We start from the raw sequence: 16,255 nt of genomic DNA, 5'->3' as shown, positions 1-16,255 counted from the left end.
CAGCTGATAAAGCTGCTACAATTTCTGCTTAATCAAAAAGAATAGAAAAGATTAATGACTTAAAATCATACCTCAAAGTATGATTGGTTATAAAAAAATTGAATTTTGCTCTAAAATGTCTACTTTTTACCATGATCTCAGAGTAGTTCATAATGTTTGTGGTTTCCAGCTAGATATTCATGAGTTGTGATCTAAATTATCAGAGATCTTGAAGTTTTGGGGGACCCAGTAATTTCTTTCCTAACTCCTGTTTTATTGGAAATTTCATTCAATCAATATTTATTATGTGGTTGGCATTGGAATACAAAAATAAAAGATGACACAGTCCCTGTCATTTCTGCTGTGAAATGGACTAGGTAACTTTCTATTGAACTTACCACAAACCCTTTATAACTGGCCCATATGTTTTTTGTAGTCTATAAAGCATTTTTCTCATCAACATGCGAGGCAGGTAAGTATAGACTGCAAGGGTGTCCTTGTCCTGAGGCCATGACTTCAGCATCTACTTCATTTAATTATTTTAGAGGCAGCTAGGTGGCCCGGTGGGTAGAGCTCTGGACTTGGAAGTCAGGAAGACCTGGGTTCAAATTCAGCCTCAGTCATTCACTAGCTGCGTGACCTTGGGCAAGTCACTTACCTGATGTCAGCCTCAGTTTCCTTATTGTAAAATGGGGATAATAATAGTACCTACCTTTCAGAGTTGTGAGGATAAAATTAGACAATATCTGTAAAGTGCTTAGTATAGTTCCTGGTACACAGTAGTTACTAACTAAATGCTAGTTATTATTATTATTATTATTATTATTATTATTATTACTATACCATGTCACTATTTAGCATTAAAAATATTTAGAGGCTCATGTGCTTATGAGTCAAATGGCTGGTTAGGAATAAAATAAATATCTTTCACTTTAGGCTATTCCGAGATTAGTCTAGAGATGGTTCTTCCCTTGGAATTTGCTTTTGACCTATTTGTAAGTGTAAATAACTATACTTCAAAACATTTATGGAACACTTGCTGCACTTTTTGGGCTCAGGAGCCCTTTACACTCTTAGAAACTTTTGAGGACCCTGAAGAGCTTTTATTTATGTGGGTCATATTTATGGATATTTACTGTATTAGAAATGAAAAGTGCTAAACTTTAAACATATTTATTAATAATTTAAAATTATAAAAATTCATTACAGATTACTATAAATTACCTATTTTATAAAAATAATTATATTTTCCAAAACAAAAAAATAGAAAAGAATGACATTGTTTAGCGTATTTTTTTCAAATCTCTTGAAAGTCTAGCTAAGTAGAAGATACCTGTATTCTCACTTTTGCTTGTTGTTCTAAGTCATCATCATAATTCTTTTTTTTTTTTTTGCTTTTTTTTGGTGAAGCAATCGGGGTTAAGTGACTTGCCCAGGGTTATACGGCTAGTAAGTGTCAAGTGTCTGAGGTCGGATTTGAACTCAGGTCCTCCTGACTCCAAGGCTGGAGGTCTATCCACTGCGCCATCTAGCTGTGCCCATCCTCGTAATTCTCATTGTAATATCTTGTTTTGGTGCAAATATGTGAATAAAATTAAACCTCATTCAGATTTATAGTTGGAAAAGGAAGGAATATTTTAGTAGCAAATAAGGTCTTAGTATTATTTTGAAATATAAATAAATATATTCATAGAAGCATAACTATATAAATGAAGCAGCTAGGTGTAGTAGTGGATAGAGCTCTGGGCCTGGAGTCAGGAAGACTCAGCTCCCTAAGTTCAGACCTGGCCTCAGAAATTTACTAGCTATATGACCCTGGGCAAGTCTCTTTACCCTGTTTACTTCAGTTTCCTTATCTGTAAAATGAGTTAGAGAAGGAAATGACAAACCACTCCAGTGTATTTGCCAAGAAAACCCCAAATAAGATCTTGAGGAGTAGGACACAACTAAAAACAACTGAACAAAAAATTATTTTGAAAACAGTTTTGCCTGCAAGGACCCCCTTGAAAGAGTCTTGGGGGCCCTGAAGAGTCCATGACCAACACTTTGAGAACGACTGCTTTGCTGGATCATACGTCCATTCCATGGCTCCATTCTGTGTTGTTCCCCTGCTTGATAGCCTGCTGTGGCTCTCTGTTACCTCTTGGATCAAATATAAACTTTTTTTTTGTTATTTAAAGACTTTTATAACCTGGTCTCAACTTATCTTTTCAAGTTTATTACGTATTATTTCCATTCAGTACTTTACGGTTCTGTCACACTTGCCCTTGTGATGGTACTCGCATTGGACTTTCCACCTATTACGTGGGTAGTCCTTTATGCCTGAAATGGACTCCTTCATTTCTACCTCTCAGAATCCTTAGTTTCTTTCCAAGCTCAGTAAAAGTACCATATCTTCCCTAAGGCCTGTCTTGTCCTCCCAAGATGCTAGTACCCTCTCCAGCATTTATTCGCATACATTTTATATATATTTGTGTGTGCATAGTTGATTTTCAGTTAGTACTTCTCAGTCATTAATGTGGGTAGTCCCTACAGTGCTATAGCTGAGAAGCCATTCACATCTTTTTATTTTGTATGACTCTTGCTTATGTTTCCCATAGTTTTTAACTGCTAGTTTCTGGTTCTTTCTCTCCCTTGAATACAAAATATCTTGTATTTGATGATGTTTTGTGTGTATTGTATAGATGCAAATCATATTTCATATATATATAAATATAAAGTATGCACACATATGTACACACACATATCTATACATATGTATATACATACACACACATACACACATATATATATACACATACAACATATGTGTGTGTGTATGCCCATGTTGTCTCCTATATAATATAAACTCATAGTGTGTGGGATCTATTTCAGTCTTTGTCTTAATGCCTCCAGTGCCCAATAAATTGCCTCACCCATAGAAGGCACTTGATAAATACTTGTTGAATTTTTGAATGATAGATAAGTGCATGAAAGAGAATATTTACCTATTTAAACTAAATATGTTTATGTTTCCTGCAGTCTAACTCCGATGAATTCTCGGACCACCTGACTTCAAAAAGTGGAATCCGACAGGAAAGTGATACCCGGACATACGTGTGGTCTACAGAAACTGGCCAAAAGGTTTTCCAAGGAAGAGGCCTTAAATTGAATCAAGCAGAAACAATGCAGCAGAGTGATCTTTTCAAAGCAGAATATGTCTTTATTGTGGACTCTGAAGAGGAAGAAGAAGCCATAAGCAGAAAGGAGGACAAACAGCCCCCTGTAGGGAATGGTCATAGGTTGGCAAGACCCAAGTCCCTAGCTATAGCCCCAGGGCCTGTCACTGCACTGCAAAAGCCACATCATGGTGACTTCCAAGTTCCAGGACAACCTGAGCTTCCTCGAGATGCAGCCAATCAACAAAAGCAAGTACAGGTAGGGCTTGCCTTCATCGCTTTAGTGCTAATCTGTGACTGGTCCTTCTTATAATATTATACAGGCTGGGCTCTGCATCTCAAAGGATTTCCAGGCCAAGATAATCAACAATGCCACAAAAGAGAGTAATATCATAGGCAGCATTCAGAAAATAAATAGTTCAGTTCAAAAGACTTATGACAAAATTATCTAGTCCAATCTTGTCATTGAGGCAGTTCAGGATGTATAGTGTATAGAATTCAGGATGAAAAAGTCCTAAGTTCAAATCTTGCTTCAGACACTTACTAGCTGTGTGACCCTGGGTAAGTTACTTCTTTCCTAGCTCATTTCCTCATGTATAAAATGAGGATGGCATAACACAGATGTTACAGGAGGGTTGTGAGGATAAAATATTGTAATATATGTAAAGCACTTTTTACAACCCCTTAAGCCCTAAACAAGCACAGGTGAGAAAACTGAGATTAAGAGACTTACTTGCCCAAAGTCATGCAGGTAGCAAAGGGCAGAGCTGGGAATTAAACCCAGGTCATCTGACATTCTTTCTACTACTTTGCCACTCATCCAGGTCAAAACTCTACATGAAGAGTAATAGATATTATCAATGAGTCACCCCCCTCCCCAATACATAGGAGCATCGCTTTAGAGCTGGAAGGAACAATAGAGATAATTAGATCCGATTCAGGTCCAGAGAGATTAACCTGCTTAGGACCATAAGGACAGAATTTGAGCTCATGTAGTCTAACTCCAAATCTAGTACTCTTTCTCAGGCACCATGTTGCTCCCCTGGTAGCCATTCTTTTTTTTTTTTTTAAATGAGGCAATTGGGGTTATGTGACTTGCCCAGTGTCGCACAGCTAGTAAGTGTCAAGTGTCTGGTCTGAGACTGGATTTGAACTCAGGTCCTCCTGACTCCAGGACTGGTGCTCTATCCACTGTGCCACCCAGCTGCCCCATAGCCATTCTTTTCATGACAAACATCTCAAATTGAACTAGACCGGTTCCCATTGTATGAGAAGTCCATCTTGTGGCCACTATTTCCAGTTTGGTAGGAGCTTCCAGAAACCCCATTGTGCTGGAATGTCCTTTAATGATCCTGCATCATGTCCTAACCATGATGAGACATCAGAGTAGAGATTCCATTGGTGATTCTATAATTATATCCTATTAAAAAGTCAACGTAACAAAAGTAAGATCAAATATTCACATAATGAACAGACTGATGATTGAATGTGTTTTATCAGGATGGCAAGTGGAGTCTACTGGGAAAAATGACAGGTATATAAGTATAGAATCAATATGTATAGATTGAATGGGAAATAAATTCAAATTAAATCCAATGTGGTTTGAGAGGGAGAACATTAGCAGTTGGGGGAAATCAGGGTAGGCTTTGTGGTGTTTGAGCTGCATCTTGTGTGTGTGTGTATTTAAGGATTACAGAAACTTAAAGACATACTTGAAGGAACCAACCAGTAGCTAGAATAAGGAGAGAGTGAATATTAGAAAGAGATAGAGGGAAAGATTACAAGAAGGATCACAGAATTTAGAGATTAAAGTGTTGTATCTCAGAGATCAATTAATCCATCACCCTAATTTAAATATGTAAAAACTGGAACTCAGCACATGAAAGTGCCTTGCTCAGCCCATACTAGGTAGTAAGTGAAAAAGCCAAGATTCCAACCTAGTTTCTCTGACTCAAAATCCATTGCCCTTTCCATTATACCATGATATATGTTTGGTGTAAGGAAAAATAGAATAACAAAATCATTCAAAAGGAAAGGGGCTGCCTCAGGATATAATGAGCTTTTTTCTTTGGAAGAAACAGATGGATTGTAACTTGCTAGTTAGGATGTAGAGGTGATTGTCCTTTAATTATGGATTGCAGTAACTAAGTGGTTTGGTGGGTAAGAGTGCTGGACTTAGAGAAAGAAAGAGAACTTGAATTTAAATCCTATCTGAGACTCTTAATATTTGTGTGGCCTTGGGCAAGTCACTTAATCTCTTAGCCTCAGTTTCCTCATCTGTGAAATGGAAATTACAATAGCACCTACCTCTCAGTGTTGTGAGGATCAAATGACAACATATGCACACCATTTTGCAAAGCTTAAAGTACTATATGCATGCTGGCTTTTAGCATTAGATCACTACTGGTGTCCTTTCCAACTCTGAGGTTTTATGGAATGATGGAAGTAGATGACAAGCAGATTTCCTGGATAGAAGGGCTATTTTGGAAATGGGACTTATAGTAGGAAAAAGTCATGGTGGGACACTGACAAAGATTTTGGTGGTTAGAAGAGAAGGGGCAGCTAGGTGGCACAGTGTATAGAGTGCTAGGCCTGAAGTCAGGAAGACTCGTCTTCCTGAGTTCAAATCTGGCCTCAGACACTTACTAGCTGTGTGACCCTGGGCAAGTCCCTTAACCTTGTTTGACTCAATTTCTCATCTGTAAAATGAGGTAGAGAAGGAAATGACAGGCCACTCTAGTATCTTTGCCAAGGAAACCCCAAAACAGGGTAAAAACACTTGGATATGACTGAATAATGACTGAACAACAACAACTAGAGGTTAGAAGAGAAGGGGGGGGCAAGTTAAGGATATGGACAGAACCTGGATATGGCAAATAGTGACAAATTAAGAAGGACTTTGAAGTTTTTACTTAGGAGGTAGGTATTAACAGAAGAATCACCATGGTGGGGAAGCTGGACCAGGAGAAGGTGATGGGAGAAACAACTGTTTTCTCCACAAGGTATTTGAATGTGTATTGATACATGCATTTTAAAGCGTGTTAGACAAGCATCATAGGCAAAGAATCCAAGTACAATACAAAAATTACCATTGGGACTATATAACGGTCTTTTATATCCCACCTTCTTTTCTGCAGTTGTCTTCTTTACCCTGAAATTGTAGTGGCATCATCTTGCTCTCTGGTCAGCTAACCTCATATGATTTCTTGAGTGTAAGTCATCATTAGAAATATGTAGCAACCTATTGGCACTCACCATTCATTTCTCCATTGTACTTTGGGTCAAAAACAACTTTGTTTCTTTGGAGATAGTGATGCTCCAAGGTTTTACATCTGTATAACATCATTGGGAGAACATTTATGTCAAAAAGATGGTTCCTAGCACCAGGAAGCAGCTTGTGTTCATCAAAAGCGTTGTATGGATTCTGCAGTGCAGTGCAGCTTGTGGTCTTCTTCCTAGTTAATTCTGGACCCAACTCATTGGCCATCTTGCCGTGTTCACTCCAACTATGTGTCTTCATGTACAAATTCCAGGTCTTTTTCGAATATTCATAGGTCAGTCTCACCCACGTAATGTTCTGGGGCTTGATGTACTCACACAATATCAGATGCAAACATGAGCATCTGGAAGACTTCACTATCAATGCGGAATCCTTCTTTTTGGACATTGCCCAAGATAGCCTTCACAACAGTGGGGAATACCTTTGCTAAGCATATATCTTCTTACTTTGTAACTCAGTTGTTAATAATCAAAGGGTCATTGAACAAAGATATATCTATGATCACTTTTATCAAGAAGACTTGTGTAATCTTAATATATGCATGAGAGTCTCACTGGTGGAGGCCTCTTGAACCTATAATTTACTATGAGTTCAATAATTAGCAATTTACAATCAATAAACAAAAACACAAAACTGTATCATTTTTGTATTTGTATCCTCAGAACCCAATATAATACCTGGCATATAGAAAGTGATATAGAATTACTTTTTAATTCAATTATACCATACTTTTCAGCCAATGGTGTGACTGTAAGGATGTAATCTTCAGTACAGCATCATTTGTGGAAACTTGACCTTTTCATAATTTCTTTTAAAAAAATTATTTTGGTTTTAGTTTATGGAATAAAACAAACCTTGCCATAGCACAACATAATAAAAAAAGATGATTGCATATGAAAACTTCAAAATCTATTATGTACCTATTCATAATTTAAATGAGCCTCAGTATAAATGTAGATTGGTAGATTGGTCTCATAGAAATTTTTTAGAGATATAAAAGGAGTCAGTAGCTATGGATGCTCCCTTTATATTTTTGGAACATCAACATTGTCTATGATTTTTTTTTAATTATTATTTTGCTATCTTCCCCTTCCTAGGATGCCTTGGAAGCAATTGTTCAATTCTTTTAAGGCTGTGTCACCACCAGCATGAATTTCCTCAATGTATGTGTGGTCCACTTCAGCAGCTCCTTTTACTGCATCTTCCTTACTGCCATTTCTACTTCCTCAGAAAGCATATCAGGGACTGAAGTGTTAAGGTTCTAATGCAGTAGTGCCTCTATCACTGATAATAAAAGTTGACTGGGAGAGAAATGTTGACAAAGTTGAACAAATTTTCCTTCTATTTGTCATTCGCCTGCCAGTTTGAAAAGAAAGCTTATTTGGGTCTTATGCTGTTTTCTATAGAATTATTTCGACTTTCAATGCTTTTCACTATTTTAAAAAGCAAAACTGCTCATGGCCATCCACTCTTCTGCCTTGCTAGCATTTTCCCCATGAGTTTATATTCCAAGCTGGTATTGTCCTTTGTGGTTACCTCTCATTGATTAGCAAGAAGATCAAGTGTTTTCTGATTAAGATGATATCTGGGCCTTTTTGGTCTCTCAATTGTAGCAACTTTCTTATATGAGTTAAAACTTTGCAAAAAAAGATAGTGACACAGAGTCAATATGTTGGTATTTTTCCATATACCATTTTATAGTATTAATTATTCATTTGAATAGGTCAGGTGAAATCTGGTCCTATCATTCACAGCAACTTATCTTAAATAGCATAATGGATGGAGGGCTAGGCCTGGAACCAGGAAGTCCTAAGGTAAAAAAATGGTCTCACTTACTAGCTGTGTGACCTTGTTTCAATTGCTCAACTTCTCTCTGCCTTGGTTTCTTCATCTGTCTCATGCGGCTAATATTATCATGACAATAAAAAGACGTAGCATTTGTGAAGTACTTTGCAAACCTTAAAGCACTGTATAAATGCTAGCTATTATTAAGCATTTCTTTTAATTTGATGATGCTTTTGATTATTTCTGTAACTATCACTTTTTTGATGGCATACATACACAAAGGTGATTCTGATAATACTCCCCTATCTGTTATAATCAATTTCACTTTTTGGTGCATATGTGTGTGTGTGTGTGTGTGTGTGTGTGTGAGAGAGAGAGAGAGAGAGACACAGAAAGAGACAGACAGAGAGAGAGAGACAGAGAGAGAGATGTTTTCAGTGCTTGCCAAGTCTAGCACTGTCTACTTTTCTTCTGGAGGGAGAAAAAATAATGATACATAGATATGAGGCTTCCAATTAATCTACAAAAGATGTCAACTTATTTTGTTAATCAAAACTGCACATTTTCCAACATTTTCGTTTTCCATCTTTCTTTGTGCCCATCTTAGTATTGAAATTATCTAAGAGTATATTGATTTGTTTTAGAGGTTCTCATTAAGTTTCCATGGGATTTTTCTTCATCTTCATTCTCTTCAGCTCCTAGTGACATATCAGCTTCAATGATAGCTTTTCCCTGTATGTTCCTCATAAACCTTGCAAGATGAAATAACTAAAAATATCATTACACGGTGTTTCTTGTCTTTGCATACAGAATGAAACCAGCTCCACCAACTCCTTTGTGGGTCCCTCCAAGGAGAACCTGTTGGTCATCCTTCTATTTATCTGCATTTAACTGTATATTGACGTCAGTCAGGTTGCCTAATAATATATCAATTCCTTGATCACTCAACAATGATCCCATATTTAGTAGACCTATATATAGTCAAGTTAATGTTTTGAGTTGGCTTAAAATCAGTGTAATTCTTAACACCCTCTGCCGTCTTTTCTGCCATTTCAACATTGTCAGAACAAGATTCTTTTAAGATGGAAAGATACATTTTTATTTTCCTTTTTTTAATACTCCATGCTCATTTGCACTTCATGTTCTTGTCCTACAGATTGATGTACTTCATGTTCTTTTGTTTCATATACATCATGTACCCAAGTACTCCAACAGATTTGTGATCTCCTCGACTTTGGACTTTCCTCCAAAATGATGCCAATTGCGATCCATCCATGCCTGTCTAGTTTGACTTTGGTCCACATTCTTCCAAAATTCACCACAGAGAATCCACTCAACACGTTGGGTGCCTTCTTAATCCCTTTGTTTAAAGACAAAAAAAAAATTCAGGATTGATTTTAGGTGTCCTTCTAATCCAACCCTTCCCAGAACAATCTCTTTTACAATGTATCTGCTAATAGAGTCAAGCTTTTGCTTGAAGATCTCCACTTATGGAGATCTTCCTGAGTCAGCCCATTTGACTTTTGGATGGCCCTAATTTTTAGGAAATATTTTTCTTCCATCAAGCCTAAATCTGTCTTTTTTTTTTTTGTTTTTTCGGTGAGGCATTTGGGGTTAAGTGACTCGCCCAGGGTCACACAGTTGGTTAAGTGTCAAGAATCTGACATCATATTTGCACTCAGCTCCTCCTGACTCCAAGGCTGGAGCTCTACCCACTGCACCACCTAGCTGCCCCAATCCGTCTTTCTTTCTAACTTCCGGTCATTGCTCCTGGCTCTCCCCATTGGCACCAGACTACACCCTCCTTTATATGAAAGAGCTTTGAATATTGGAAGAAAGCTATCGTCTTGATTGCTCTCTGCTCCCATAACAACTCTCCATTTCACACCTTCACCCACCCCTTGCCTGAAACATTGCAATAATTTCTCAATTAGTGGTGTGGTCTCTCCTCCCAACTTGATCTTCCACATAGCCACCAAAGCAATATTCCTAACACACAGTCCCGACCGTGTCACTCCTCTGCTCAGTAAACTCTGGTGACTCTCTGTTATTGCTAAGATCATGCAGAAACTTCTTCAACTTCCAAAGCCCCTCCCACCTTGACTCTGACTTACTTTTATAGCTTTGTTATAATCTACTTCGCTTCACACACTACAGTCTGGCCTTCTCATCGTTCCTCACATAAGACATTCTATCTCTTGCCTCTGTTTCATAGCAGTGGCTGTCTCCCATGAATGGAATTTACTCCTTCTCTCCACCTTTTAGAATTTCTTGTTTCCCTCAAATCTCAGTTCAAGATCCACTTTTACATAAAGTTTTTTCCTTATTCCTGCCCCTCAGTATCTATTAATGCTTTCCCCCTCAAAAAATTGTATTTATTTTGAATGCATTATGTATAATTATATATGCACACATTGTCTCCCCCAACAAAATGCAAGCTCCTTCATGGCACAGATTGTTTCATTACTGTTTTTGTGTCCCCAAGAATGGTCATAGCTCCTAGACCAGGGGTAGGGAACCTGCAGCCTTAAGGCCACATGTGGCCCTCTAGGTTCTCAAGTGCATCTGTAAAATGAAGATATTAATAGCATTTCTCTCCCAGGGTTATTGTGAGGATCAAATGAAATAATATTTGTAAAGTGTTTTGGGAACCTTATGGTACTACTCAAATGTTCACTATTATACTGAAAGTACAATTGAGGCACAAAGGAAAACTCAGGACCTGGAAATACTAATGATGTGGCCGGCCTGTTTCTGTAAAGGAATGGGACCTTTTGGTGATAAGTTATATCAACAAGAGATAATCCTCATTAATCTTTAACATTTATTGGATACGACTCTGTACATGGAACTGCAGGGGTTTTATAGAACTGAACATTTATGGATTCTGGTCCCCTAAAGGAATCCATTGGAGATTGCCTCTTAAAACCTTGAAAGAGCTTCCCTTCTCTGGAGGGGGTGGGTAAGAAGTAGATTGTTGGAGCTGGAGCCAGAAACAGAGGAAGAGTCAATGAATGGATGGTTAGCAGGGTCAATTCAACTTCCTAACATTTATTAAGCACCTACTATTTTCCAGGTGTTATGGTAGGCACTCAGGATACCAAGGTGAACATTACAGCACTCCTGGCCTCCAGGAATGGGCATTTAACTGGTTATAAATTTGGTGTTAATTACAATCCTTTGACTGAATCCAAACTTCACAGAACAAATCCAGGATTCAGTCAAAGGGTCATACTTGAGGACCTAGAGGGCCACATGTGGCCTTGAAGCCACAGGTTCCCCAGTCTTGTCTAATGGATATTGAATGGTTGGTTGATTATCACTGTGATTTCTGAAACATGGTATCCCCAAATGGAAAAATAATACTTTAGATGTGATGTGACAAGGGGAGAGTGTGCCATGACTTTCACCTCCTTATTTCTGGAACCTCTGTCTCTCAGTGCAGCCAAAGATAGCATTAATGTCTTGATTGCCATATTATATATAGACTTATAATGAGCTTATAGTTACTAAAAGCCCCAGATTATTTTCTGCTGAACTGCTATCCAGCTATACTTCCCCCATTTTGTGCTTGTAAGTTATTTTTTTTTTGTACTTAAGTATGACTTGAAAATTACAGGTGATTAATGTACTTGTTGACTTGAATTAATTTTCTCTCTATTAAATTTCATCTTAATAGATTTGGTCTGAGGGTCTGGTGATTCTAGTGATTATCCTTAAAAATAACCACCATCCTTGTTTAGACCCTTATGCCCATTTACTTGGACTATTGTGATAGCATTCTATTTGCTTCCAGTTTCTACCTTCTGCAATTACCCTCCAAAGAGCTGTGATAATAATCTTCCAAAGGCAGGAAAGGAAGGAAACAAGCATTTATTAAGCACCTGCAATGTGTCAGGCACTCTACCAACTACTTTACAAATACTAGCACACTTAATACTCACAACAACCCTGGAAGACAAGTGCTATTATAATCCCCATTTTACAGTTGGAGAAACTGAGACACAGAGGTTAATTGTCTTGCCCAGGGTCACATAGCTGGTATGAGATTAGATTTGAACTTAGGTCTACCTAATTCCAGGCCCAGGTACTCTATTTACTGTACTACCTGGCTGCTTTTAGGGGTATGACCATGTCCTTTGCTCAAAAATTTTTAGTGATTCCTATTGCCTCTAGGATAAAATGCAAAATCCTCTGACTGATGTGTCAAGTGCCTCCACAATCAGGCTTACATCTACCCTTTGAAATTTGTTTCATATTGCTACACATTCCATCCCAACTGAGCAGCTTCTTTTTTACCCCCAATCCAGCATTCCAGCTACCAACTCCATGTTTTCACAAAGGCTATTCCCCACCCATCTTCTTTAGAATCCTTAGTTTCTTTCATACCTCAGTTTAAAGATGTCTCCTAGGAAAAGCCTGCTTATATGCCTCACTTTTTCAAATGCCTTAATCTATTTCTCAGGTAGCACAGTGGCTAAGGTGCCAGGCCTGAAGACTCTTCTTCCTGAGTTCACATATGGCCTCAGATACTTACTAGTTATGTGACCCTGGGTAAATCACTTAGTTTGCCTCAGTTACTCATCTGTAAAGTGAGCTGGAGAAGGAAATGGCAAACCACTCCAGTGTCTTTGCCAAGAAAAGCCCAAATAGGGTCACAGAGAATTGGAAACGACTTACAACCACCCATCTATTTCTCTATTTACATATACGTCTCCTATAGGAGAATATGAGCCCTTTGAGAACAGAGACTCATTTTTGTCTTTGCATCAGAGCCTAGTATGATGCTTTGTATGAAATAGGTGTTTAATGAAGCTTTGAAATTATTGGTGTGACCTGTGCAATTAAAAATTGTATAGTGCAAAACACAATTGGTTCAGTTTTTCTTTAATGGAAGACAAAAAAAGGAAAATATACCCCCAAAATTGTGGCATTGTGCAGCCCATTAATGTTCCAAGTATCTCATTTCTTCTGATAATCAGTTTATTAAGTCAACAGGATTTTAGGAATAGAGAAGTAATTTCCTATCTTCCTGTGAATTACACAGATCCATTCCTTCCTCAATTCTACCACTTAGAATTGCTGTTGCTGTCCAGTTGTATCTGACTCTTTGTGACCCTGTGGGCTAAACTCTCCATGGTGTTTTCTTTGCAAAGATGCTGGAGGGGTGCACTATTTCCTTTTCCAATGGACTGAGGCAAACAGAGGTTAATTGACTTGTCCAGGGTCACATAGCTAGTAAGTAGCTGAGGCAGGATTTGAATTTAGGTTTTCCTGACTCCAGGCCCAGTGCTCTATTCACTGTGCCACCTAGTTACCTCCTAGAATTCTTAGTTTTCAAAACATAGCTGACCCCTAGTCCCCTTCCCCTTATCAGACACTTCTTGCTTTTAAAGTTTTTGTGATACTTTGTACGTATTTTGTATTTATTTACTTGTGTACATATTGTTCTTCCCCAGGAGAATGTAAGACTCTTGAGGGCTGGAACTTTTCATTTTCTTTGTGTTCTTGGGGCCTTGCACATAGTAAGTGTTTAATGAAGATTTGATAAATTAAATTGAATTCTGGAGGAAAACCCCAAAAAACCCCAAACCACTATGACCATTGTGTTCACAGTGGTACCTTTATTCTGGCTTGGTGTATAGATGGCTAAATGTATAGTCCATGATAAAATTTGTCTGATTTAATATCATTTAACCATTAAACAGGCATTTATTAAGCACCTGTTTTATGCCCAGTATGTTTCTTTTATTTACCATATTCTAAAATAAATAATTTCTTGACAAAAAAATTTTTTTTAAAGCTGAGGCAAAATTTGAGCTAAGGTACCTGCTTCCTTCAGAAAATGACACTAATATTGTTGGAAAATTGTAAGAAGTGTGCATCTTGGGGAGGGATTTAGGAGGGGCAAAAGAGAGGCAAGATTATCAGGTTTTGTTGAGGGACAATGCAACTAGATTGGAGAGAATATATCTTTTTTTCTTCTCCACTTTTTTTTTCAGAATACAAAATGCCTGGCAGATTGTATTTATATTTGTAGGCTTACATTATACTTTACTGAGATCGTTTCTCCTATGATTTCAAAGAATTCAAAGCATTTAAAACATATTCTTGTCATAAAAGTACTTATTAAATGACTGATTTGCATTGCACCCTACAAAGACTGAGTTCTTGACCTCTGGGAACTCATCTTTTAAATGACCTTGAGGTATAAATAGGGGTGGAGTGGAGAGAGACAGGTTATCATCATCTTGGCTTCATAAATGAGAAAAGTGCAGCATAGACAGATTGTCACTCACGTGATTAGAAACAGAGTGGACCATTCCCATCTCACAGTTTAGTGCTGTCCGCTATATACTTTGTTTACTAAAATAAATCATCCTTGGTTTTTAGCATTAGGGCTTTTAGAAGCCATAGCCTTTGAAAGATGCAAGGAAGATCAGGTTTTCCATACTGTGAGCTCATACCGGAGTGCCAAGTACCAATGACTTGAATTTCTTTTAAAAAATGGCATGTTGATTATATTAAAATGCCAGGAAGTAATCTGGACCATTCAACCTGCTCCACTGCCTCCTAACACCATACCCAGGGACATTGACAATAAGAAGAAACCAAAAATCGAACCTGGCCCTCTGTATGTAGGTGAAAAATGGTTCAAATAATAAACCACTGATGAAGTAATTGCCTTGGGCAGCTGGGACTGATTAAAGATTTAGGGGCCTATAGCCTTCCAATCTATATCTAGAGTCTCTCAAACGAGTTCCTTAGTTTTTTTTTTTTAACTTCTTCTCTTACAGATTTGCTTCTCATGTCCTCTCTATACTTTGGGGAATATGAGATTTCTCCCTGTCACAGGAAGATGAGAGCTGACAGACCTTGCTTGATGGTTTTTCCTCAATGGTGGAAGGCAGAGTGTTATGAAGTTTTTTGTACAATATTAAACTACAGGATACACTGATATGATTTTTCTTTTTTTTTTTGACTCAGACCCATGATTTCATCTACATAGAAAGTCGCTCCACCAATGCACATATGCATTTCATCTATAATTAATAATCTTAGCAAGTTTTTTTCCCCCCAGGCACTTAAAGATTTTCCCTTGGTCACAAGCTAGTATGTGTCTAAGGCAAGACTTGAACTCAACTCTTCCTGACTTTCCTATGTCAACATGCCTCTTTGAGTCTATAGGAAATCAGTCAATCAAACAACTAAGAATTTATTAAGCACTTACTGTGCTAAGTGCTAGAGTTTTCAAAAACAGCCTTTACATTCAAGTTTTTATTCACCAGATAAGTGAAAAAAATCAGTCATGATTATTTTGTCTATGTGACACCAACTTACGAAAATCCCTTAGGCTGACATGGTGTGAGGGAGTATATAGGAATTAAACGGCAAGTAGAGCAGATGTGGCCTGTTTCACTAGAGTTTGAGATTTTCATATAAATGTAGGATATTGGAATGTATAAAGGGAATAATGCTATATATCTGTGTTAATTTCAGGATAGGCAAAAATGGTCAATATCTTTAGTAGAATAATTAGTTGTCACACAAGAGTGCCGTGATTGTATATATCATTCTGATGAAAGTAATGTGGAAAATGGGCTGTAGTATTGAGACTACTGAGAATGCATTCTGAGGTCCTCAAAAATTATCTTTCCAGAATAAAATTTTGAGAATGAGCCTAATTTAGGAAGGATAGAGGGCGGTTTTTTGAGACAGACAATAGAAACAGTGTTGGGCGTAGGAAAATGGCACATGGCAATTACTCACATGGGTAAAGAGCTGATTAGGAGAAGGCAAAGAATGAGGAAATATGAGGTAGGGAAACTATTGGAGGAGATGGATTTCAGATTTGATGTGGTAGGAAATAAGACATCCATGAAAAATCAAGACTATCAGAAATGTGAGTATAGCAATGAATACTTACTGAGGGGGAGAAGAACAGGAAGGAAAAGAAATTTTATAATAATTAATGCAGGAATCAAACTAAACATGGGTAAGGGATTTGCCAGGAAGAAGGAAAAGAGAAGTCAGATTTAGAGCTTCTATGAAA

General features: G+C 37.7%; 1 protein-coding gene across 12 annotated transcripts in view; it reads left to right on the top strand.

Moving 5' to 3' along the window:
• MLIP (muscular LMNA interacting protein) overlaps positions 1-16,255 on the top strand; it is a 416,101-nt gene that overhangs the window by 178,109 nt on the left and 221,737 nt on the right. For all 12 annotated transcript variants that reach the window (XR_013487007.1, XR_013487006.1, XM_078155316.1 and 9 more), the window contains exon 3: positions 3,001-3,396. Coding sequence is in view for 10 of the 12 variants with exons in the window: in XM_078155316.1 (XP_078011442.1) it covers positions 3,001-3,396 (396 nt within the window). In the remaining 2 variants the exon portion in view is untranslated. The remainder of the gene's footprint in view (positions 1-3,000; positions 3,397-16,255) is intronic.

Source organism: Phascolarctos cinereus, unplaced genomic scaffold (genome assembly GCF_003287225.1).
Source record: "Phascolarctos cinereus isolate Bilbo 61053 unplaced genomic scaffold, phaCin_HiC Scaffold_5;HRSCAF=322, whole genome shotgun sequence".
NCBI classification, from domain to species: Eukaryota; Metazoa; Chordata; class Mammalia; order Diprotodontia; family Phascolarctidae; genus Phascolarctos; species Phascolarctos cinereus.
The sequence above is the reverse complement of the archived record's forward strand: the minus strand, read 5'-3'. Positions and strand labels throughout refer to the sequence as shown.